Below are 24674 nucleotides of genomic sequence, written 5' to 3' on the forward strand. Positions count from 1 at the left end.
AGGATAGGTGGGGGAGAAGAACGACAGGTTGTGTCAGGTCAAGGAGGCAGGGATGAGATGGAAGGGTGGACATGGGATGAGACTGGGGATGGGGAGACTTTAAAACTGGTGAATTCCGTGTTTAGGCCATTGGCTGTAGGCTCCTGAGGCTGAATATGAGGTGCTGCTCCTCCAGTTTGCGTGTGGCATCATTGTGACACTGGAGGAGGCCAAGGCTGCACATGTCACTCAGGGAGTGGGAGTGGATTTAAAATGGATGGCGACCAGAAGGTGTTGTCATTTGTTGCGTACAGAGCGCAGCTGCTCTACAAAATGGTCTCCGAGTCTATGTTTGGTCTCACCGATGTAGAGGTGGCAGGATACAGTAGATCAAGTTGAAGGATGTACAAGTGAACCCCTGTCTGATATGAAAGGTTCGTTTGGGGCCTTGAATGGAGGTGAGTGGAGGGCAGTGTGGCAGGGGAGGTGTAGGGACAGGTGTAGCACCTCCTGAGGTTGCAGGGAAAGGTGCTGGCTGACGTGGGGTTAATGGGGAGAGTGGAATGGACAAGGGAGTCGCAGCGAGAGCAGTCCCTATGAAAGGCAGATAGGGGTGGGAAGGTAAATCTCTCTTTGGCTGTAGGGTCGGACTGTAGGTGGCAATAGTGGCAGTGAATAATACACTGGATGGGGAGGTTAGTGGGGTGATTTGTAAGGACAAAGGGGATTCTGTCCTTGTTTTTGTTGTGGAAGAGGGCGTGAGGGCTGTGCTGTGGGAAATGCGGTTGAGATTTTTTCATCTTATCTCTCTTTAATGAACAGGGTTCCTAACCACACCACTCCTGTCTACAGTCACTGACTTTTTCTTGGGGTTTGCTGTGTCTGACAACTCTGCCAAAAGAATGTTTGAAAGAGTTTCTGATAGATTTGGATCAGGTGAATGGAGCAAGACTGAGGGCCTCTGGAGAATGAATGGTGAGAAATTGAGTTAAAAATGTATCCCGTGTGCCGCTATGAGAAATTTTAATCTGCAGAAAAATCGAATCATTCCCCTCCCTAAAAATATCCATTAGGGAACCAATTGCTTTGGGCTGACACTGAAGTAGAAGCTGGTACAGCCAAAAGCTACATGAATCAAAAGGAGTGCTACAATGTAACTTATGTTAGTTTTTCATGCAGGCAGTGAACATATGGCATAAATTGGCTGTATCTTATACGCCCTGCCTGAGTTTCCTTTCCAATGGCTTCACTGGTAAAATATTTCAAATGAAGTTATTTCTCCCTTTCATTTTTGTCTGTTCATCGGAGCTTAGAATCCCAGGTATCGGTCAGCGGTGTCACTAAACAAAATAAGATGTGATTATGCACGGTGCTGGTGAATAAATGTTTAGAGTATAAATCTAAACCTCTTTGGATTGTTAAAGATTCTCCTGTTGCTTCAGAAAATATTTCTGTCTCATGGAACTACTTCTACTGCAGCTCATCACTCTCAAGAGGGGAAGAGGAATGGTCTATATTTTAAAAAGAAACATCAGTCTAACAACAGTGTAGAGCTGGAGGAACGCAGTAGGCCAGGCAGCATCAGAACAGCAGGAAAGTTAATGTTTTGGGTCAGGACCCTTCTTCAGAAATGGGGAGGGGGAAGGGAGCTGGGAAATAAATAGACAGAGGAGGGGTGGGGCTGGGGAAGGTAGGTGGAATGGTGATATGTGAGTGCAGGTAGGGAGTGGTGGGCATTCGTCAGTGGGAGAGAAGATGGACATGTTGTGTCAGGTCAAGGAGACAGGGATGAGAGGGAGGCTTGGACATGGGATAGGGTCTCAACCCCGCCCCCGCCCCCACCCCCCCCCCCCAACCTGACACAATCTGTCCATCTTCTCTCCCACCTCTCTACCCCACACATCACACTGATCAATCCCCTGCACTCCCCTATTACCATCCCACCTACCCTTCCTAACCCCACCCCTGCTCTCTCTATTTCCTTCCCAGTCTCTTCCCCTTACCGTTCCTGAAGAAGGGTCCTGACCTGAAACATCAACTTTCCTCCACCTCTGATGCTGCCTGGCCTGCTGTGTTCCTCCAGCTCCATAGTATGGTGTTTCCAAGTCCAGCATCTGCAGTTCTTGCTCTCAACTAAATCAATCTAACAAGCTGTCATGATGATGTGGTAGGAGGGATTTCAAACTAGAAAGCCAAATTGTTAAGGACCCTGTGATTTATTAACTCCCTGTATGTGAGAAAGAGAATCCAGAGACATCACTGTCTCAGCAGAACTAAAACTAACTTCAAATAAAGCATATGGGAGCCCAAGATCATGAACTAGGCAAGGCACTCATTCTGTGACACTGTCATGTACTTAATAATTTTCTTCAAAGAGAGCTCCAAACAACAGCCATATTGACACGCAGCCATAGATCTCTGATGGGTAACCCTCAGACAAACTTTCAATAAAACTTTTCAACCAAGCAATCAAATGTCTTTATTGTAGGAATGTCTACTTTCCAATGTCTGGAAATCTATTTCTATTTACCATGACTCACAACATTCATAGAGTTTCTTGCTCTGGAGAATTTATGTTTATTTTATTCATTCATGGGATATGGGCATTACTGGCCAGGCAGCGTTGATTGTCCATCCCTCATTGCCCAAAGGGCAGTTAAGAGTCAACCACATTGCTGTGGATCTGGAGTCGCATGTAGGCCAGACCAGGTAAGGATGGCAGTTTCCTTTCCTAAAGGATATTAATAAACTAGTTGTGTTTTTACGACAATCAACCATGGATTCATGGCAATCAGTAGACTCTTTATTCCAGATTCCTTTTTTTAAAATTCAAATTCAAATTCCTTTATCTGCCATAGCCAGATTTGAACCTGGGTCACCAGAACATTATCTGAGTCTCTGGATTAACAGTCCAGTGATAATACCAGTAGACCTTTGCCTCTCCTGCATCCATTTTCAAGTTCCAGTTTACCTCTACCAATCTATCAGAATAGGGACCAAGAGGATAATATGTCAAAGATAAGCAAGAATCAAATTGCTATTTTCAAGGGTGTATAGCTCAAATATAGAAAGCCTTAAAATGTGGCCCCATTCTTGCTTTTCAATAGGAGGATAGTAGTGAAGATGAAATATATTGAGATCAAGGATACATCACTTTGAAACAACATGTATTGAAGATGAAGGAGGGGGACAGAAAAGCTGGTCCAGTCGATACTCTTTAGTCAGATTCTAGATTCTCTTTGGTGGATTACAGAAAAGTGTAGCTGTGAATTAAAAGGGAACTTTCCTCCTTGATCCATATCTATTGCCGTCAATAACATCCAACATTTTGGAGTTGTCACTAAAACTGTGGTTTAGGAACCAGAGAGTGAAATATTTAAAATAGAATAAGAAAATTGAAAAACCTATTTTAGGATGTACTTGTATTTTTAGAAGATTTTCCAATAACATCCAAAAACACTTCTTGGTTAATGAAGTGCTTTAGCCACAATTGGAATGTGAGGCAATACATCTATCAGTATGTTAACATGATCCTAAAGGTACCAATGAGAGAAATGATCCATAAAGTGGTTTTGAATGATGTTTGAGAGATAAAATATGGGCCAAGACACCAAGAAATTTGCCTATTCTTCTTTGGATGGTGGTATCTTTTATGTTCCACCTGGGTAGATAGAAGGACATCTTCTCAGTGGACAACATTCCATCAGCTCTGCAGTGAATGACCTTCTGATTCAAACACAAATCTATTAACACTGAGCCACTGACACTAAAGCTATCTTTTAACAAGAAATGTGGAAATATTATCCTGGATTATTAACTCCTTTGGGGAGGAAGGCAAGCTTAGTAACAGGCACTGGGAGAATTGAAAATTTAGATTGTGTATAAATAATTTAACACATATACTCATGTACAGACTTAAACACACTCACATCTCTCCCTCCCCAAAGAAAAAGTCACTGGGCATAAATCACTGATTCTGGTTTTCTTCCTCCTCAAATGCTGCCAGACCTGCTGAGTTTCACCAATACTTTTTTTTTATTTCTGAATGTATAAATGATCAAACAGTTTCATTGATATATATCATGTCTGAAATTACAGTCTTCGATATCTTCAAGATTACTTTTCCCCTCTTTAAAACACTTCCTTGGTTGTGAACATCTGATGTTCTGTTCTGAAGCTGCTTTGCAAGTCTTTGGGTTACCTACCAGGAGGCAGAGAAAAGTGCCTCATTTATGTTTCCCATTTCATTCAGATTCCCTTTACCTCTGTCACAACATGAGGATTTTGGTCACATTCTTCGACTGCACCTTCCAAACTTGCAAATTCAACTACTGAGAAAGAGAAGGGCTGTAGATGCAGAAGACCACCACCTACAAGTTCCTCTCCAAGACATACACCATCCTGACTTGGAAATATATTACCATTCCCTCATTGTTGCTCAGTCAAGATCCCAGAAATCCCTTCCGAATAGCAGTTGGGGTCCCTACAGCCGAAGGTTGCAGCTCACCACCCTTAGTCTATGGACAATGCTGGCCGAGTTAGAAACACCCATAAATGAAAATAATTGAAATAAATAAGTAGTGGCAAGAGGGGAAAGAAATGTTGCCTAGGTCACCATGGCTCTGTATTCTTAGAACAGTGTTCTGTAATGTCTGAATCATCAGACAGATGTTCAGTCAGACCTTAAGTTTGGTATCACTGGAAATGCAGTGTGCCCTCAGCTATACACGACTGGGTCATCTTAGCCAATGTGCTGAAGTTGTAGCAAATAGGTTTGAACCCACAACCTTTTGACTTGAAGGTTATAATGTCATCAGCTAAACCAACCTAACATAAGTTTATCAATGGGAAAGAATGTTTGGAAACCAAAGAATTTACTCCCTATTCTAGCAAACATCTAATGAGTGGTTGTTATAGCAAGCAGTTTTACTGGAAGCAACGTTGTTACTGAGCCTAAACATATCCTCTCAGCTCCGGCAGCATGACGCACCAGACAACGATCAGGGATCCCAGCAAATCTATTCCTCCAACCCAGAGAACACCAACAGCTAACAACATCCAGCACCATCCCAACTAACTCAGCCACATCAGTGGAGACTCAAGATTAAATGTGGAATCTCAATCTGCTGTATGGTTCTAACCAACATCAAATGTAGCAGCTACCTATACAGGCAACTGTACAGCATTTTTGCAACTTCTTCCTTTCTTTAGAAAAGGGAACAGCAATCTAGGCCTAGAGCATGAATATTTTTAAAACAAAATTCTTTCATAGACCATGGGCATTATTGGCAAAGCCAGCATTTGGTGAAAATCCCTAAAGCTCTCGAACTAAGTGGCTTGCAAGCCTATTTCGGAGGGAAATTTACAGTTAATTACATGGCTTGGAGCAAAAAAGTGACACGTAGGACAGACCAGGCAAGGAATGCAGATTTCCTTTCCAACAGAATACTCATGAACTAAACAGGTTCTTAAATACAAATGTGTTACATGGTCACCATTACTAAGATTAGATTACAATTCCAAATTTTAATTAATCGGAATTAAATTGCACTAGCTGCTATGTTGAGATTTGAACCCTTGTCTCTGGTGCATTAACTTGTGCCTCTGAATTAATAGTTCAATAACCACTATATTAGCATCTTCCCCGAGTGATTGTACCGCCAGAAGAAAAGCCCTTACCCAGCACATTAGAATTAGACAAGGACAAACATGGGATTTTCAAGAGGAGCATCAACACCAGCATGAACTGGTTGGGCCAATTAGCCTGTTACTCTTCTAAATTTAATGCAACTATAGATACACAGTTCGTAAAAAGCCATACCTGACTAGGTTGAGGATTCAGTCCATCCTTGCTACCGTGGTATATGAAAACTTTGCCAAAACCATCATATGGAGCTCCAATGGCAATATCTGTGGAAAGAAAACTAATGCATTTCAACAGTCCTTAATACTGCAGTCAAATGGAAAAATTCTCACAGTACACATGACAATTCACCAGAACAGGGTTGCCTGGCATTTGAATCATCACAAGAATATGGAGTTGTTTCTCCAGTTCCCCATTGTGCTAATTATCTGCAAAAGGATTAAATTTTTGAACATCTCATCCCCTGGAATAATTTATGATAACTGAGCAAGTAACATTTAGGTATGGGATTACAGGATTTTTACCTCTGTGAAAGGGATTATTTTCAGATTTTTTAAATTGAAATCAGTGGTCTTCTGAAGGAATGATTAAAGGATTTTAAAAGATGAGACTGCAAGTGCTTGAGGGATAGATTTCTAAATCACAATTCTTTTTCTGACTAAACGTTTGGGGCTGTTAACAATCTTCCTCATTGACTTCACCAGTAAATGACACTGAATGGAATTAGCTGTGAACTTCCCTCTTGCCTGTTACCAGGTTGCATTTTGGTCACAGCTCAAGTTGACAACTCAGTCCAGACTTTCACTTGTTCTGACTAGGAAGGTGAAGTGCATTTCAAAATATTGTGCATTCAGACTTAGTCTGTGCAGTTGAGTAGGAGAAGCAGTGGTGTAATGGTAATATCACAAACCAGGACTCCATGCTAATGTCATTAGGATGGGAGTATGAATCGCACCAAGGCAGATGGTGAAATGTGAATTCAATAAAAAGTTGTTATAGAAGCCCATCTCAATTTTGGGAAGAAAATCAAACTAACAGCAATACAGGAAGAAATTATCCAGATATCCTGCTTAGTACACATTGAATGTCATCTGACAAAGTGGAAAATTTCTGTATGTTGGGTCAGACAACAGGGAAATAAGGTACACCTGTATTATCTCTTACTCTCGTACTTAGTAGCCACTATCCAGATTCGAAAGGCTACTTAGGAGTGACACTGGTGGCTGCCTGTGAAAGCAACAAGAACTCGATACCTTCAGATGAGAAGGGAAAGAAAAAAAGTGGGTGTTTGCAAGAAAAGTCAAAAGTATTTCCTGGGGGCTAATGCAATGTTAGAATCAATTCAAATTCTTTTGCAGTTGTTGCAAGTGAAACAGAATTTGGCCAGTTGCTACCAAGTTCCCATGACATGTCATTTAGAGTGGAGTCACATACATTTTGCACTTTGACAAGAGGAAGTTAATGGGCCCAGAATGTAATCATGATCATAATTTGATAATAAATTGGCAACAGTGCACACGACCCAGTGGCTAAAATGGCAAGTGTGAATGCTGCAGCGGTGCACTGAACTGCTCTGAAGTTAGGCCTAAACCATCAATTTTGGGACATTGTAAGAGGATTTTTATGTAATCTGCTGTGCTGTTCCTATAACACTGGCAATATCACTCATGACAACAGTAACTCACTAACCCCTCCTTCAGATCAATCCTGACTTTCTAGGACAATAAGTGCTGAATAACTCTTGTTCGGTTGAACTCTGTCTCAATGGCTCAGGACAAGCTTCAGTGTAACTCTGAGCAAAAATATGCTGTTTTCTTTATCTATTATATCACACAAAGTGTCAACAAGAAAGAGAAGGAGGCAAACATATCTGCTAACAGATCTCAACATTCCTCCGGCTTTTAAACAAGACAACCTTCGAAGGGCAAAATGCAAATAAATCCTTGGCCTCAGCGGTCAGAAATCTCTGTTTTATTTCAGCTGCTGTGAACAGCAACCTTTGGCTTTGAAGCAAACACTGAACATGTACTCTCGTAGATGTTGTCCCACAACAAAACACGTTCAGAGCGGAAAAGCTTTGACCTCTGCTCATTCAATTACTTCCTTCCTGGTGTAGTTATACTGAGATCTAGTGCTCTAGAGTAGCCAAAAATATATGAATCTACACTGTTGGGATTGAGCCGAGCAGAGTGGGCAACAACACAATTGAAAGCTCCCTGCAGAAATCTGCCAAAATGCTCTTTCAGTAACTGTGGCAGAGAACAGCTGGTAGGATGCAGTAACAGCAGAAGGGGAGATAACTAGGAGTATGAGGGCTAGAAGCCCACTGTCAAGTGATCATGGCATCAATTTGGTTTGGCTGCTCGTATCATCACTGCACAGAATTGTCTAATAGGGACAAGTGAGAGTCAAGGCTGAGTTGCCAATTTGAGCCACAACCAGACACTAGGCAGAAGGGAAAATTGCACCTTGTCCCAGTCTATGCCATTTGCTGGCGTATGAGGAAGATCCTGTGCCCTGTTGCAGAAATAGACATGGCTCAACAGCAAAGATAAAGGATGATAAATTAACTGCACTGGAGGTAACATTTAAAACACTTCAATGCCACATCTTAAAAAGGTCACAGAATTTCTTCCTCCAAAAAAAATGACATGCCAATTTCACTCCAGGATTCATGTTCTATAGAGCACAGTTCAGGAGTACCTTGCTTTGAAAAATGTAATTGTTAGTAAGTCGTTAATCGTAGGGAAACCTCTGACGTTCTCCTGTTTTTCATTAATAAAGGAATTTCATCTCACCAGATGTTGAGCCAAATCTAAACTTCCAAAATGCCCTGTAAACCATACCATTCTGAGATTAGGTTACTTTGTAAAAGCTACTACAGAAACCACAAGACAGTTGTTTCTAACACTTCAATAAAAGCAGTTTAATAATGGGGTGCTCTGTGACACTTTGAAACATTTAAAATGACAATGCTCTATACTGTATCCCCCTCTCCTGTCCTTTAACAATGGAAACATTCATCTGTGTGCTCCCTGGGTGAAAGATCATTGGTTCCTGTCACAGACAGTAATGCAACCAGCATTTGAAGGAGCACTCAGCTATCTGAACTCTTACAGCAGAGTGAGAGATCACAAACTGTAGCTGTCAGGACTTTTTTTAAGGGCAGTAACCAGAGCCTGTATATGAAACACACCAGTAAACACAAGGGGCATATTACAAATTCACTACCATTTTCTTAAGTGCTTAATATTAACATTGCTTAATATTAAGCAATCTGGATTTTAATTAAATGCAAAACAGACGTAATGTAGCAATGTGGAAAATGCTAATTTGGATTCATAAGCCTTTGAATATCTTTAATAATCAGGTTTTGATGGAAGCAGTAGACAAACACTTGGGAAAGTTATTCTCTGGGCAGTCAATAAAGCAAAGTATGAAATCTGTTTATAAGAAAGAAGTTTACTCCAGTGGCTCGCTCGGGTGAATTCTTAGAAGTTTAATTTCTGACCCCTGATCAGATGATGTTTGATCAGACGACACATGGCCATATTTACAATGATTCTGGTGTTCGCCTGGTAAGATTTGGGCTTCTCGGAGTTCATGGTTATAGAAAGGAGGATACACAGAATTGAAGCCAGAAGTACATCGGCTGTGATCTTCCTGGATATTTACTGAATAGTGAAGCAGGCTTAAGGGGCCAAATGGCCTACTCCTGCTCCTAATTTCATGCCCTTTCATCACTTAAATTTCATGCCAATCATTGATGTGTGTGAGCCAGAAGATGGTGAAAGTATAAGCAAAGAATGAAAATTCAAACTTCAAGCACAAAACTCTGTTTTCCTCATTGCTGGCATCATCGATCCCATAGCTTTAAAGATATTTAATTGGAAAACAAAGGTATTGACAGTAACATCTGTTGTGTAACAGCAAACAGCTAGAGGAAAGTCAAATAAATCTATTTGTATTTTTTCTGAATGATAAATTGTAAAACCACCAAACATCTTGTACTAATATGGGAGAGCAGGCTATTCAGCCTACAGAATTCTCCACCAAGGAATTAGATTATGGCTGATTTTCTACTTCAAAGCCACTTTCCCATGCTCTCCTTACATCCCTTGGCATCATTAGCATTCATAAATGTATCAAATTCTGATTGAACAAGCTCAATTATTGCACTTCCACTGCTCTCTAGGGTAGAAAATTCCAAAACCTTGGTCTCAGTGAAGAAGTCCCTCCTCACTTCAGTCTTAGAATGACCCAGCCTGATGCTAGTCAGAGTGACCACCCTATTTACATTGACAGAAAAAGCTCAGCAGATCTGGCAGCATCAGTGGAGAGAAATTAGTTAACGTTTCGGGTCCAGAGACACTTAGTCAGAATTCTTCATTCAGATTCGAGGAAGGGTCCCTGAACCCGAAACATTGACTTTGATTTCTCTCCACAGATGCTCCTGGACCGACCAAACATTTCCAGCAGTTTCTGTTATTGTTTCTGATTTCTAGCATCCACATTTCTTTCGGTTTCTAATTACATTGATCCCTGTCATGTCCTCTAAGAATGTTGCAAGTTTCAATGAGATCACTTTTCATTCTTTATAAAATGAGACTAAACAGATTCTGTTTTCTCAATCTCTCATTGACTCATAAATATGGATTAGTCAGAGTAATGGTGACCATGACAACTATTAACAATTGTTGTGAAAGCCCATCAGGTTCACTAACTGGTCCAAAGAAAATCTACCATTCATTAGCTTGGTCTGGCCCTTTAGAGACTCTGGACCAAGTGTTATTATTGACTGTTAACAACCTTCTGAAAAGGGAATTCAGTTTCAGGGCCATGAGGGACAGGCAACAAATGCTGGCCCTGCCAGTGATGCCCTCATTCATAAAAGAATTTTAAAAAAACTCTTTTTTTTCCCCTGCTGTGCAAACTTGGTGATATGGGTGTGCATAAGTTTCTGTAAGGCAATTTTCTGAAATAATTTTCACAACTGTAGAGCAACTGTTCTAAGGGGCCATGTGTGGTCTCAGGTGAGATGTTGACGTTGACTCTCCTTGGAACAATTGTTCAAGTAAAACTGTCCTCAAAAGTTACTGTTGAGGTAAGTTCAAACAGCTCTGAAATCAAGTGGTATCAAAAGATTACTTGTAATATTGACAAGCGTCTGACATTCAATGGACTGCAAACAGACATTCTCATACTCACTTCACACAGCTAAGTCAAGACAGAACTCAGTCATCACTGAGTGAGTGGACAGTCTGTAATTGGAGCTGCTGGAAATTGGATTCACAAAACACATTTCAAAATAGCTTTGGTATAGCACGCTATCCATCAACTGAGGTGTGAAATTGCTGTGGGAACTTATCCCAGCAAATCATTCCCATTCCAGAATTAATTCCTTGCCAAGACTGCAACAAATAATGTGAACTTGACAAATTCCAAATAAAGGCTACATCAACCCTGAACAATGAAAACCAGATTTCAGTTCACGAATCCTAAATAGCTGTTTTAATCAGAGAGACCTGCACAGTTATAGGAAGGAAATTATCAAGCTGGAGAAGTTTCAGAAGTCATTTACCAGGATGTTGCTGCATATGAAAGGTTTGAGTTATAAAGAAAGGCTGGATAGGCTGGGACTTCTTTCACTGCAGCATCGGAGCTTGAGAGGTGATCTGACAAAAGTTTATAAAATAATGAGGTATAGATAGAGTTGATGGTAGCTGTCTTTTCCTTAGGGTGCAGAATTTTGAGACTAAGGGGTATATTTTTAAGGTGAACGTAGAGAGATTTAAGTCAGACACGAGGCAATTCTTTTTTTTTACACAGAAGGTGGTTTACATGCGGAATGAATTTCCTGATGTACTTCCTGATGAAGGGGTGGATGTGAGCGCAGTTACAACATTTAAAAGAGATTTGGATGGATATATAAATTGGAAAGGTTTAGAGGGATATGGGCCAGGAACACCCAGGTGGGACTAGTTTAGTTCGGGATTATGTTCGACATGGACTGGTTGGACCGAAGGGTCTGCTTCTGTGCTGTATGACTATGGCATTTCAACAGCTAAATATTGTTTGAAGAACATACTGAATCACACAGTTGGTCTTGGAATAGATTTATCTGGTTTGATTTTAGTACATGTATGAGAAAGTTACTAATCTCCAACACAATGGGTTAATTTGGCTGCAAATCATCTTTAATATGCAAGTAACATCAGCTCACCAACAGATGTCACCATTTCCTTCTCTGCAGTTAAAACTACAAGTGTGCAGGTCTCACTGATACACCATTATCTGTTACCTTCAATGTACAAAATCAGTTTATGGATAAGAAATAAAATCTGGTTTTGTCAGTGACATTCAGAGCCTTGTAATGAATAAATAAAAAACAAAGCCAGTTTCCAGGAGTTGTGAACATTGTATACAACAATCTTAGTTTTTGAGTCAAAAACTCAGTAAATTTACAAATACGGAATTCAATTTTAGGTGTGCATTTTTAAAAAGAGCATTTTGATGCCAGGGGTAGCTTTATTGTCAGAAAAGAAAGCAATCAAAACTCGTAGATGCTGGGGGAACTGGCCTTCAGATGCCAAGTTCAAGTGAGAGAAATTTAATTTAACATACTACGTCAAGTGGAGAGGGAAATTAACATTGCAGACATTGGAAGATAAATATCTGTCTACTATGCTGCGGTTGTAAGTCACTTCCACATTCTGTTCTAGTGGAAGCTTGACTCACGTTCAACATGCTGTGGGTTATCATGGAGCCCTGTGCAGAAGTTAGCAAAGGCAAGATTCAACTTATGATTCCTATCTCAGTTTTAAACCCACATACCAGACTATGTCTTCTATTTCAAACTCTCTAGATCTGATATAATTGTTCTTATGTCATACACAAGTGTGCACACTGTATTTGCAGGAATAAGTATTGTAAAAAAAACAATTTAATGATGGGGGTTATTGCCGAGATATTCTTGCAAGAATAATGCAATTTCTAAAACAGACATGTAACTCAATCACACAAGGTTGCTCACAGCAGTGGAAATCTTAAAGATTTTGTGGTACTGAGGTGCAGAAACCAAGACAAGAGCAGAGGCTGTAAGGAGTCCTGTTAACTACCTATTTTCTCATATGCAGCAAACGATCCTCTTGGAGCTGGAGTGGGAAATTGAGCATGACATGAGCAAAGTCATGATTCTTGTTTCAAATCATCAAGTTAACAATTTTATGTAATGGACAAAGGAAATGTTTCCAAGAAGCATCATTGGCCAAAAGCATGCAACTGGAGACAGAAAGCAAATATTGAGTAAGCCTCTTTCTGCACACCCAGTCTGCTAGAGATTATTCTCCCCCAAATCATTCCTGCTCTATTATAGGCTATTAACCCTCTCACCCCGTTCACTCTATAGGAGATTATTCTCCCTCCCTCATATTGGAGGCTCTCACATGAACAGCAGCTGCAGTATAGTACAAAAATGGGGTGATAACATCTCTTTTTGCACTCCGCCAATTTCATAGACTGACTTAAGCAATTAAGTGGAAAATCAAATGTCAAATAATCTGACAAATGCTGCATGTTGGTGAAGATCCCAGTCCCTCAGAAAACACTATTACAATGGAGACAAGTACATTGATGACACTAAATAGCCACTAGGTGGAGCCATCATTCCTAAACACGTACATTATTGAAAAAGATAACATTGCAGAAGATATATAAAGAACAAACAATAGGAAAATGCATTCCTTGAGCCACTAGGCATGTATTTGCACTTGAGTAGGTGATTTCACCTGAATTTCCTGAGCAATATTGCAAGTTCACAGCAGATATGAATGCATTTCCCATCAGAAGTACTGAGGGTTACAAAAGGAAGGAAATACCATGAGGTCTTTTAACCAAATTAAGCAAATAGATTTACACTGACACTCCAATGCTGTACTGAGGAATTCTAGCAATGCCATCATTTGGCAGCACTTTGAAACTAAGGCTCAGTCTGACTGTTCTGGTAGCGCTAGCCATATTATCAAAATGAGGAGCAAGAACAAAATTCTCCAAAGAAAGAATGTTGGACAGAAGACCAACACCGGCAAAAGCAAAACCAATTATACTCATTCTTTTCTATGGGATATGGTGTAGAATGGGTGCACCAACTGTCTATGCATGAATAGTTAATGCACCTCAACAGTTAGCCGTTGTTTGTGCTGGCTTGTCAGAACATCTCAAAGCTTAATTTTTTTTAAGGTTTACTGTCTTGACATCAGTGCATTGAACTCTCATCCATCTTAGCCTCAAACTAAGTTCTGGGGTTGTTTGTTTTTGCACAGGCTGTGCACTGATACAGCCATTCTGAATCATCAGATAGAAGGAACAGTCAACCTATCGAGGTCTCAAAGAAAATTCTACACAGATTCTCTGCTCCCAAAAAAGAAACAAATGAGTCTCATTGGAAACTTTAAAGTTACATGAAGACACGAGTACCGAAGACTATTCCTTTTGTAATGCAGAAACACCCTTGACATGGAGCAGGCAGAAAATATCACTTCCCCTACTCCACTGGAATTTACACACAGTAAATGTGAGGGAGTCTCAGCTGAACAGAGATGTGTCTTGCGTCCTGGTGCTCAGGTAGAAATAGGGCTTCCAGTCCTCTCCAGCTCCTGAAAATTTAGCCTCACGTCTGGGGTTCTGACTGACAGGATCAAGGTTTCTGAACTTAGCCCAGTTTTAATCCCTATCTGATGGGAATTGCAAGGACAGATGCAGTACAAAGATTACAATATGAAATATTTCATTTTAAATAGTTCATGAATCATCTAACCTTGAAAACCGTCTTGATTAATGTCTCCAATAGTGCTGATGGCATAACCGAACATGGAATCCTTTGAGCCATTTAATACCAGGTTGGGTTCCTCTGAGAACTGTCCTGCCTCATTCATGTAAATATGCACAGTCCCACTGATCTCCTTCTTCTGATCGAAGTAGTGAGGAGCTCCGACAATTATGTCTTGCCAACTATTTGGGAAAAAAAACAAATCCCTTCATTAAAAATACACGCCTATGAAGTAATCAGATTGTCAGCTACAAAACTTATTGTGTAGCCTGGCATAAAAAGAGTACAGAGATAACAAGGTGGAGAGCTGAATGAACACAGCAGGCCAAACATCATCAGAGGAGCAGAAAGGCTGATGTTTTGGGCCTAGACCTTTCTTCTGATAGCCCGAAATGTCAGCCTTCTTGAGCCTCTGATGCTGCTTGGCCTGCTGTGTCCATCCAGCTCTACACCTTGTTATCTCAGATTCTCCAACATCTGCAGTTCCTACTATCTCAAAGAAAGTACTGTATGGTTTGGTAATTGGTTAAGAAAATAAAATACAATGAGATTTAAATCTTCAATATTTCATTACAAGAGAATATTACATCCTAATTTCCACTGCACTTCATGATGGGGGATGGAAGAATCAAAATCAAAATTTTCTGAAAGGTGGGATTAGTAATAGATCATCAAGTGCTATGTGCCATTTGATCGTGTTCTAGGAGGAAATCCAGCTCTCATTACATTCCATTTACTGAGAAGACATCCTGTATTAGATAGTAGGCAAGATAGTAATGTTGTGTCTCTCATGCTCTGTGGCTGTACTATACAACTTAAGCTCATCAATAATTTTTCTTTCTATTTAGCTGCAGTCTGGTCATAAAAGTAAATTACGAAGTTATAAAAAGAGCAAGCCACTTAAAGAGAAAACCAGCAACCAAAATATAAATCAAACGTGACTGAACGTATTTATGAGACTGAAGCAAACACAATAAACAGACAGCAAAGCACGAATGCAGAAGAGTCGAGTCTGTTAGTCTTAACAGTGACTCGGTTTGCACTGTTAAGTTGCAGTGAATATCAACAGAAATGCACTTATTGGCATTGTGGAGGACAATTTATCAGATCTAATAAAAACAATTTATTAATTGTTATGCCTGCCTTAGGTCTTGTGTCAATAAAATATCTCAACTCCTTCCTGCAGACAAGCAAGACAAAATATTCCTCAATGGACGTTATATTGGTGCCATGCACACAGCAGCTCAAAGTTTCTGTCCTCCATATTTTTTTCCACAGTCCTAGTGACCTGCAGACACTCAACCAGTAATCCAGAGGGCCAGACCAATGTCTTGGGGCTAATGGAATTCAAATTAAAATCTGAGTTTTATTTTAAAATTGAAGATTTGTCTCAGTAATGGTGACCATAAAACTATCATAGTTCATTATAAAGACCCATCTTGTTTACTAATATCGTTCAGGGAAGGAAACTCTGCCATCCTTACCAGATCTAATCAACACGCGACTCTAGATCTGCAGCAATGTATCTGGCTCTTAACTGTTCTGAAGGAAATTATTAATAGGCAACAAATGTGGGCCCTGCCAGGGATGCCTAATCCCATAGGTGAATAAAATAAAGGAAGACAGAATAGAATACTCCTACCTGTGCATCTCTACATTGGCAAGAAGAAATGGGGGCAAACTTGGATACCTGTGTGTTGCAGAGTGCAATATTTCTGTCCTGACAAATGAGGTCTTTAAATAAACTACTGGACAGGGCTTATCCTCTCCCACACAACCCACCAGAAGACAGAGTCAAGAAGGAAGCATTTGCTCCAGAAACCATCAAGTACATGAGTAAAAGGCCAGAAAACGTGAAGCAACCTCCCTGTTCCCCTTCTCAACTCAATGCTTCACTAAGATTGCGCCTACACAATCGTAGGAGGGAAGAAAATTCAGTGGGAAAGAAAATTCCAAATTGGTATAATTTGATGCAATTCTTGATACAACAGTTCTGTAACCCTTTCCCTCTCCCATAATTGTGGGGAGACAGTGCTTTCCAAGGCACAGAGGAAGGAATCATGCCGGTGTTCTGTTGTAAAAAAGGGATGATGGATGAAACATTGTCTTCTTTATTAAGCGTTGTTTAATGGCATAGACTCCAATGCACACAGGCATTGTGTCTTGAACACAGTTAAGATGACATCATGACATCTGATTTACTGCTATAAATGTACCCGATTGCCTTCAGTCACTCTGTTGTGTAATGGAAATAGTGTTCTTGTTTATGTGTGAATAACATACTTAGTGTGGTAAGTAAACTTCAAGATATCCGTCTCACAATAACATTACTCTTCTGGTAACTTGAGCCTACACACCTACACACAGTATCACATCATGGTGGCAGCAAGTCTGCACTAAAAGTTAGTCATGACCAATGGTTCTCTCTAATTTTCTTTGCAGCTGCTCAAGCCTCCAAAGTCCATGCACAGCAGTGACTTCCAGAGCCAGACATCAATGCCGCAAATGGGGAACCTTGGAGTGGATGTGAATACTTTCCAGCTTATTGGGAAGATTGGTCTTGGCAGCTTGCAACTGGCAGTAAGTGGATGCAAAATAATGTTTTGAAAAGTCTTTGTCCTAAATTCTCTATCAATCTGTTTGCGTTCAGAGTTAAAGTTACAACTACAACCAAAACTAAAGCTCTCATCCCGTGCTGAAGCACACCGAGTATTTTCCTGTTGAAGAAAAAAAATGCAAACGCCTAATCATTTTCAAAAAAAGTTATTTGAGACAGCTGCGAAGCATTCCTAAAAGCAAATGTAGCTTATACTATATTTAAGAGATTACACTCTTGACCTATATCAGCTGATTCCTCCATTTTCCTTTTTCAAATTGGCTCAAAAAATTTAGAAATGCTGACGGCATATCATAATTCCCTTTCTGGCATCAATACTGCCTACAGGCAAAAATCTGCTAGTACAAAACTGAAACTTTTAAAGGGGCAACAAGGTACTATGAAAAAATGCATAGAAGCCAACACAACATAAAAATGCACCATACTACTGTACAGATTCTTACTCTGGCATTTTAAAAACCTAAAATAAAATCAAGAACACACCCAAATCCATGGATTGGCGATCCATGATCACTTTGTCAGAACCTCAGTTATTTTAAAAAAATCTAATTGGCAAAGAGTGACAGAGCGTCAAAAGTCTTTTTTATTTGGGCAATGAAGGATTAAGAACAAAAAAACCCTCCAGTATTTCTACAGTGCCTGTAATGATAATGGAAAATTCGGATTTTAGAGGACCAGCTCAATGTTCCAGTAAATTTCATGATACACGGGCTTAAATGCATGTCATACTGACAAAAGCCCAGTGAAATAATCAATCAGGCCAGCACCAGTGCAAATACTCAGAAATGATTTCCCTGTAACTAACTAGCTAAATAATTTATGGATCTCCTCATTGTATACACATCCTTTATTATTGTCTGAAAGGCACTTAGAGTCATAGTGTCAGAGTTGTACAGCACGGAAACAGGCACTTCAGTCCAACTCATCCATGCTGATCAAATATTCGAAACTAATCTAGTCCCACTTGCCAGCACTTGACCCATTTCTGACTAAACCCTTCCTATTCAAATACCTATTCAGATGCCTTTTAAATGTTGTAATTGCACCAGCCTCCATTACTTCCTCTGTCAGCTCTTTCAGATAAACCCAAAAAATATACCATTAGTGTACAGCTAGAAGAAGGATGCAAGTTCTAGGCAATTGGAGCGCGCCAGAAGCATTTTGAAATGCTTAAATTCTCAACCAAATCCATCAACAAGGATAGTGCTCTGTAAAAATCTTGTATGAGGTGTGGCTTGTTTCACCCAACAAAACAATGGTCAGTATTTTGTGGCAGGTATAAGCTTTATTCTACAATGATTTCTTACAAATTTTAGCCAATAACCCAGAGAAATCCTACATGTGAAGTACAGCCATTCAAGAAACACAACCAAATAAAAAGTTTCTAAAATTCCATCCATAACATGCAAGTAGGTCAGTAAAGGTAAAGAGGTAACTGCAATGTTACAGCAAAACCCAGTCAGACACAACATGTGGAAAACCTTATACACCTATCAGAAAGCCTGCAGCTTTTACCATCTTCCAAGTGATCTGTCCTAAAAGGAATGAACAACATGTATTATATGTTGAGGCTGACACTGATATCAACGCAAATATCATTCCTTTTTGCATCTAACATGTGATGTACTCAGGAAACTGCTATCGCATGCTACAGACATTCTTAATTGTTTGCAAGTTGGATATACCTTGCTTTGGTATTTTTCATCTTAAATATTATTATGGATCCTTAGGATGGATACCTGGAATGTTTACATCATTGATACAGTTAGACCTTGTATTATTGGTGTAATACATATATACATATAAACATACATATACATATAATCGTTTATAAGGAGACATCCCTTGCACAGCAATTGATTCTAGAAGCCAACCTCAATCTCACACCTTTTGATGACAGCTCAGCAGAGCAGATTCAGCAAACTATGTCACATGATAATCACTGGCACTGCCCAAGATGATTATCAGCAGGTGGCCTCAACACATCCAACAGTTCCCTGAGCTACTCCATTCCTTTTGGTCACACAGAGACAAAGTATTACTCTCATGATGGTACTCTTCAAATGCAAACAAATTGTGATTTCACAAGCTGTTTTTATTATTCACTTTTGGGATGTGGACGTCGCTGGCTGGCCAGCATTTATTGCCCATCCCTAGTTGCCCTTGAGGAGGTGGTGTTGAGCTGCCTTTTTGAACCGTAAATTGCCAAACACTGTGGGTTGACCCACAATGTCTTTAGAGGGGAATTTCAGGATTTTGACCCAGTGACAGTGAAGTCAGGATGGTGAGTAGATTAGAGGGGAACCTGAAGATGGTGCTGTTCCCATATACCTGCTGCTCTTATCCTTCCAGATGGAAGTGGTTGTGGGTTTGGAATTCATTGTCTAAGGATCTTTGGTGAATTTCTGCAGTGCGTCTTGTAGATAGAAGCAGCAGTGTGTACTGCTTGGTGTCAGTGGTGCAGGAAGTGGATGCAGTGCCAATCAAGTGGGCTACCTTGTGCTGGATTTGTCAAGCTACATGAATGTTGTTGGAGCTTCACCCTTGCAGGCAAGCGGGGTGTATTCCATCACACCCCTGGCTTGTGTCTTGTAGATCGTGGACAGTCAGGAGGTGAGTTACTCGTCCTAGTATTCTAGCCTCTGAAATGCTTTTGTAGCCACTGTGTTTATGTGGCAAGTCCAGTTGAATTTCTGGTCAGTGTAACACTAAGGATGTCGCTAGTGGGGGATTTAGTGATGGTAGCACCATTGAATGTCAAGTGGCGGTGGCTAAATTATCTCTTCCTGGACATGGTCATTGCCTGGCATTTGTTTGGCAATGGGCTAATGGAATTTTCGCTGGACTATTAATCCAGAGACCCAGATAATGTTGTGGGGACCTGGGTTCAAATCCCGCCATGGCAGATGGTGGAATTTGAATTCAATAAATGTCTGGAATTAAGAACCTAACGATGACTGTGAATTCATTGTCAATTGTTGGAAAAACACATCTGGTTCACTAACGTTCTACAGGGAAGGAAACCGCCATCCTTACCTGGTCTGACCTACATATGACTCCAGACCCACAGCAATGTGGTTGACTCATTACTTGCCTTGGGGCAATTAGGGATGGGCAATAAATGCTTCCTAGCCAGTGACATCCCCCATCCCATGAATGAATAAAGAAAAAGGTGAATGTTGCTTGTTACTGATCAGCCCGAGCCTGGATTTTATCCAGATTTGTTGCATTTGAACATGAGTTACTTCCGTATCTGGAGTCATGAATGGTGCTGAACATTGCGCATCTCATTGGCAAACATCCGCACTTTCGAACTTATGATGGAGGGAAGGTCTTCATCTAGTTAAGCCAGACAAAAGCTCATTGACAGTCGTTTCTACTGGGTGCAGAAGATCATCAAACACTGTCAAACAGTCACTGGTCTTGACACCAGCATTTGGTTTGCATTATGAGCCTCTACTTCTCTCATTTATGCTCACGTTTTTTTGTCTGTGAATAAAAGCTCATGCTTAGAATTGTCCAATTACTTGTCAATAAATGATGTCCCTCTATCAGACAGTGACACGATGCAGATCTACAGTGGGCATTTTTCAGGGTAGTGCCAACTTCAGGGAATGTTCTGGTGGGGCATAGCCAAGGACAGGTGCGGTTTAAACAACAAATACCATACGAATATGAGGTTGCATGTGCAAGGGAGTGTTAGCCACATGTTGAGTACCACAGGTTTTGTGGCTGCTATGTCATTACATTGCCAATGAAGGGCAATATCAGACTGTCAGCACTTGCCTGGTTGCATGGCAGACTTGTAAAGATGGTGTTGACACCAGGGATCATGGTCTTTCAATGGCTATTCACCTAGTGGTGAGTTGGTCCAGGAATGGTATGTGGCAAGACGAGGCAAGGGGAATGCCACAGGGAGGGGCAATTAAATCCTGCTCAGCTTTGTGCTGAAAAGTTTTCCAAAAAACACAGTGCGATTAACACTTGGTCGAAAAGCTCCAAGAATGAGCCCAATATTTGAATCATTGTACATGTTCATCTTGAAAAGAGCCCCCATTCTGTAAAGAGAAATTACAGGCATTGTACTCTGACACAGATCCACACCAACCGCACCTTTAAAAGTTACATAACATCATGATATATGACTTGTTGGTGTAAAAGCTACCTGGCTTGTCTTCAGTCACTCTTTCTCTAGAACAGGATGGGAGTAGAGGGATACAGTTCCCGGAAGGGTAGGGGTTTTATTTCTGACAGGCAGCATATCAGTGCAGGTGTGGAGGGCCAAAGGGCCTGTTCCTGCGCTGTAACTTTCTTTGTTCTTTGTTCTAATACAAGTCAGTGTAGTTAGTCAGTTAAGTGCATTCAATGTACAATAACATCAGCAAACAGAGCTCCCATAAGTGTATATCAAATGACATCATAACATTGTAAAGAATTAATGTTGTAATAAAAACTTCAATACATCTATCTCACAAGAACCTCATTCAAACATAAGTAAAACTGCATCATTTAGCTCATGGTTAAACAGGCTGTTCTATAAAAATGCTCACTATGCACACATTGCTTTCAGATCATTATGAATTTTGGAATCTAAAGTTTTTTTTACAGTGTAGCAATGAAGCAAAAAACTGAGAAAATAAGAATTAATTTTCAATCAACTCATTTGGTAATGTTGAGAGAATACGCTGGGGAAAATGGGGCTTGAATCTGGACCTTCTGAATGCTGTACCACAAAACGCTGCACCTATACTATAGCTTTCAACTCACACTAGGCTGGTTGACAGAATTTCTGCCTGATTTCGAACTGGGGGTATTTAGCGTGGGAGGGGAGTTTAATAATCAATACACTACAGATATGTAGCAACAATATTCTTAGGTCAGGAAACACCTGCAATCCAAACCCTAAAGGGACATTTGTTCAAGCATCCTACTTAATTAGCAGTGGCATCGATCAGCTGTTGCACAGGATGATTTCTGAGTCCTCAACTGAATTGTCTTTAGTTCAGCCCAATGTTGAAAAAAATATAGTGAGTCTTGTGGCACAGTGGTAGTTCCACAATCTCTGGCCTAGAACATCAGCATTCAAGACCCACTTCCCTGAGATGTGTCACATCACATCTGAATAGGTTGATAAAAATATATGCACAAATGGAATCAAAGGTAGACATTTGCAAATGAGGTTGATGTGCCCTGCCTAACAATGTGCTAGCCGCTGACAGATGCTCTTTTTCCCGTTGGCAAATGAGGACATAGCTGTTTTCTGCATTAAACTTGCTGCAAAAAATTAGTAATTTGGCAGGATTAAACGTAAAGAAGATTAATGAGATTGCAGAGTATCCATGTCACAATTTCAAGATCTAGATTGTAAAGCTATCACCTGAAGTTGTATACCTATCATTCTGTAGCCATTTTGAAGACTGCAGTTGGAAGCTTCCCTCATTCTTCCATGTTTTCTAAATAAGGACACCAGGCACTTTACTCGTTTGCCTCCTAATTCCACATTTCCCCAGAATAAAAAGAACTTAATCACTCCCTCCACAATGAAAACAGATCTGTATAGCTCACTCCTCTGTTCCCACAAACTGAAAATCATTCTGAACTTCTTTCCTCAAAATTATTTTCTAACAAGAGCCATTTTTAAACATATGCTCTTGTATCTCACTATAATAAAGAGGCAGCTGCTCCCATTTTTAAGTTTGGGATTTAGATCTCTGAATTCAAAACTCTCAGTGGTCTAGTTTAGTTTGGACCCAGTGGGAATTGAAATAACCATTGAAGAAATGGGTTGGGAAAGCCAGCATGACAAGAGATCTAGTTACATTGCTGTTCCCAATGGAAAATTGGCCTGGGTCTCTTTCTCCTCAAGGCCCTCCGCTTCTTCCTGTCCCGCAGGCCCGACCAGTCCCCCTCCACCGACACCCTCATCCGCCTAGCCGAACTCGTCCTCACACTCAACAACTTCTCTTTTGACTCCTCCCACTTCCTACAGACTAAGGGGGTGGCCATGGGCACCCGCATGGGCCCCAGCTATGCCTGCCTCTTTGTAGGTTACGTGGAACAGTCCCTCTTCCGCACCTACACAGGCCCCAAATCCCACCTCTTCCTCCGGTACATTGATGACTGTATCGGCGACACCTCTTGCTCCCCAGAGGAGCTCGAACAGTTCATCCACTTCATCAACACCTTCCACCCCAACCTTCAGTTCACCTGGGCCATCTCCAGCACATCCCTCACCTTCCTGGACCTCTCAGTCTCCATCTCAGGCAACCAGCTTGTAACTGATGTCCATTTCAAGCCCACCGACTCCCACAGCTACTTAGAATACACCTCCTCCCACCCACCCTCCTGCAAAAATTCCGTCCCCTATTCCCAATTCCTCCGCCTCCGCCGCATCTGCTCCCACGATAAGACATTCAACTCCCGCACATCCCAGATGTCCAATTTCTTCAAGGACCGCAACTTTCCCCCCACAGTGCTCGAGAACGCCCTTGACCGCGTCTCCCGCATTTCCCGCAACACATCCCTCACACCCCGCCCCTGCCACAACCGCCCAAAGAGGATCCCCCTCGTTCTCACACACCACCCCACCAACCTCCGGATACAACGCATCATCCTCCGACACTTGCGCCATCTACAATCCGACCCCACCACCCAAGACATTTTTCCATCCCCACCCCTGTCTGCTTTCTGGAGAGGCCACTCTCTCCGTGACTCCCCTGTTCGCTCCGCACTGCCCTCCAACCCCACCACACCCGGCACCTTCCCCTGCAACCTCAGGAAATGCTACACTTGCCCACACACCTCCTCCCTCACCCCTATCCCAGGCCCCAAGATGACATTCCACATTAAGCAGAGGTTCACCTGCACATCTGCCGACGTGGTATACTGCATCCACTGTGCCCAGTGTGGCTTCCTCTACATTAGGGAAACCAAGCGGAGGCTTGGAGACTGCTTTGCAGAACACCTCCCCTCAGTTCGCAACAAACAACTGCATCTCCCAGTCGCAAACCATTTCCACTCCCCCTCCCATTCTCTAGATGACATGTCCATCATGGGCCTCCTGCAGTGCCACAATGATGCCACCCGAAGGTTGCAGGAACAGCAACTCATATTCCGCCTGGGAACCCTGCAGCCTAATGGTATCAGTGTGGACTTCACCAGTTTCAAAATCTCCCCTTCCCCAACTGCATCCCTAAACCAGCCCAGTTTGTCCCCTCCCCCCACTGCACCACACAACCAGCCCAGCTCTTCCCCTCCACCCACTGCATCCCAAAACCAGTCCAACCTGTCTCTGCCTCCCTAACCGGTTCTTCCTCTCACCCATCCCTTCCCCCCACCCCAAGCCGCACCCCCATCTACCTACTAACCTCATCCCACCTCCTTGACCTGTCCGTCTTCCCTGGACTGACCTATCCCCTCCCTACGTCCCCACCTATACTCTCTCCACCTATCTTCTTTTCTCTCCATCTTCAGTCCGCCTCCCCCTCTCTCCCTATTTATTCCAGAACCCTCACCCCATCCCCCTCTCTGATGAAGGGTCTAGGCCCGAAACGTCAGCTTCTGTGCTCCTGAGATGCTGCTTGGCCTGCTGTGCTCATCCAGCCTCA

The 24674-nt window shown here is 41.5% G+C and overlaps 1 protein-coding gene across 6 annotated transcripts in view; it reads right to left on the reverse strand.

Annotated features, from left to right (window-relative positions):
- itga3b (integrin, alpha 3b) overlaps positions 1-24674 on the reverse strand; it is a 175474-nt gene that overhangs the window by 49379 nt on the left and 101421 nt on the right. For all 6 annotated transcript variants that reach the window (XR_009442858.1, XR_009442857.1, XR_009442856.1 and 3 more), the window contains exons 7-8: positions 14439-14632; positions 5801-5889 (exon numbers count right to left, since the gene is read on the reverse strand). Coding sequence is in view for 3 of the 6 variants with exons in the window: in XM_048560367.2 (XP_048416324.1) it covers positions 5801-5889; positions 14439-14632 (283 nt within the window). In the remaining 3 variants the exon portion in view is untranslated. The remainder of the gene's footprint in view (positions 1-5800; positions 5890-14438; positions 14633-24674) is intronic.

Source organism: Stegostoma tigrinum, chromosome 31 (assembly GCF_030684315.1).
Source record: "Stegostoma tigrinum isolate sSteTig4 chromosome 31, sSteTig4.hap1, whole genome shotgun sequence".
Lineage (NCBI taxonomy): Eukaryota > Metazoa > Chordata > Chondrichthyes > Orectolobiformes > Stegostomatidae > Stegostoma > Stegostoma tigrinum.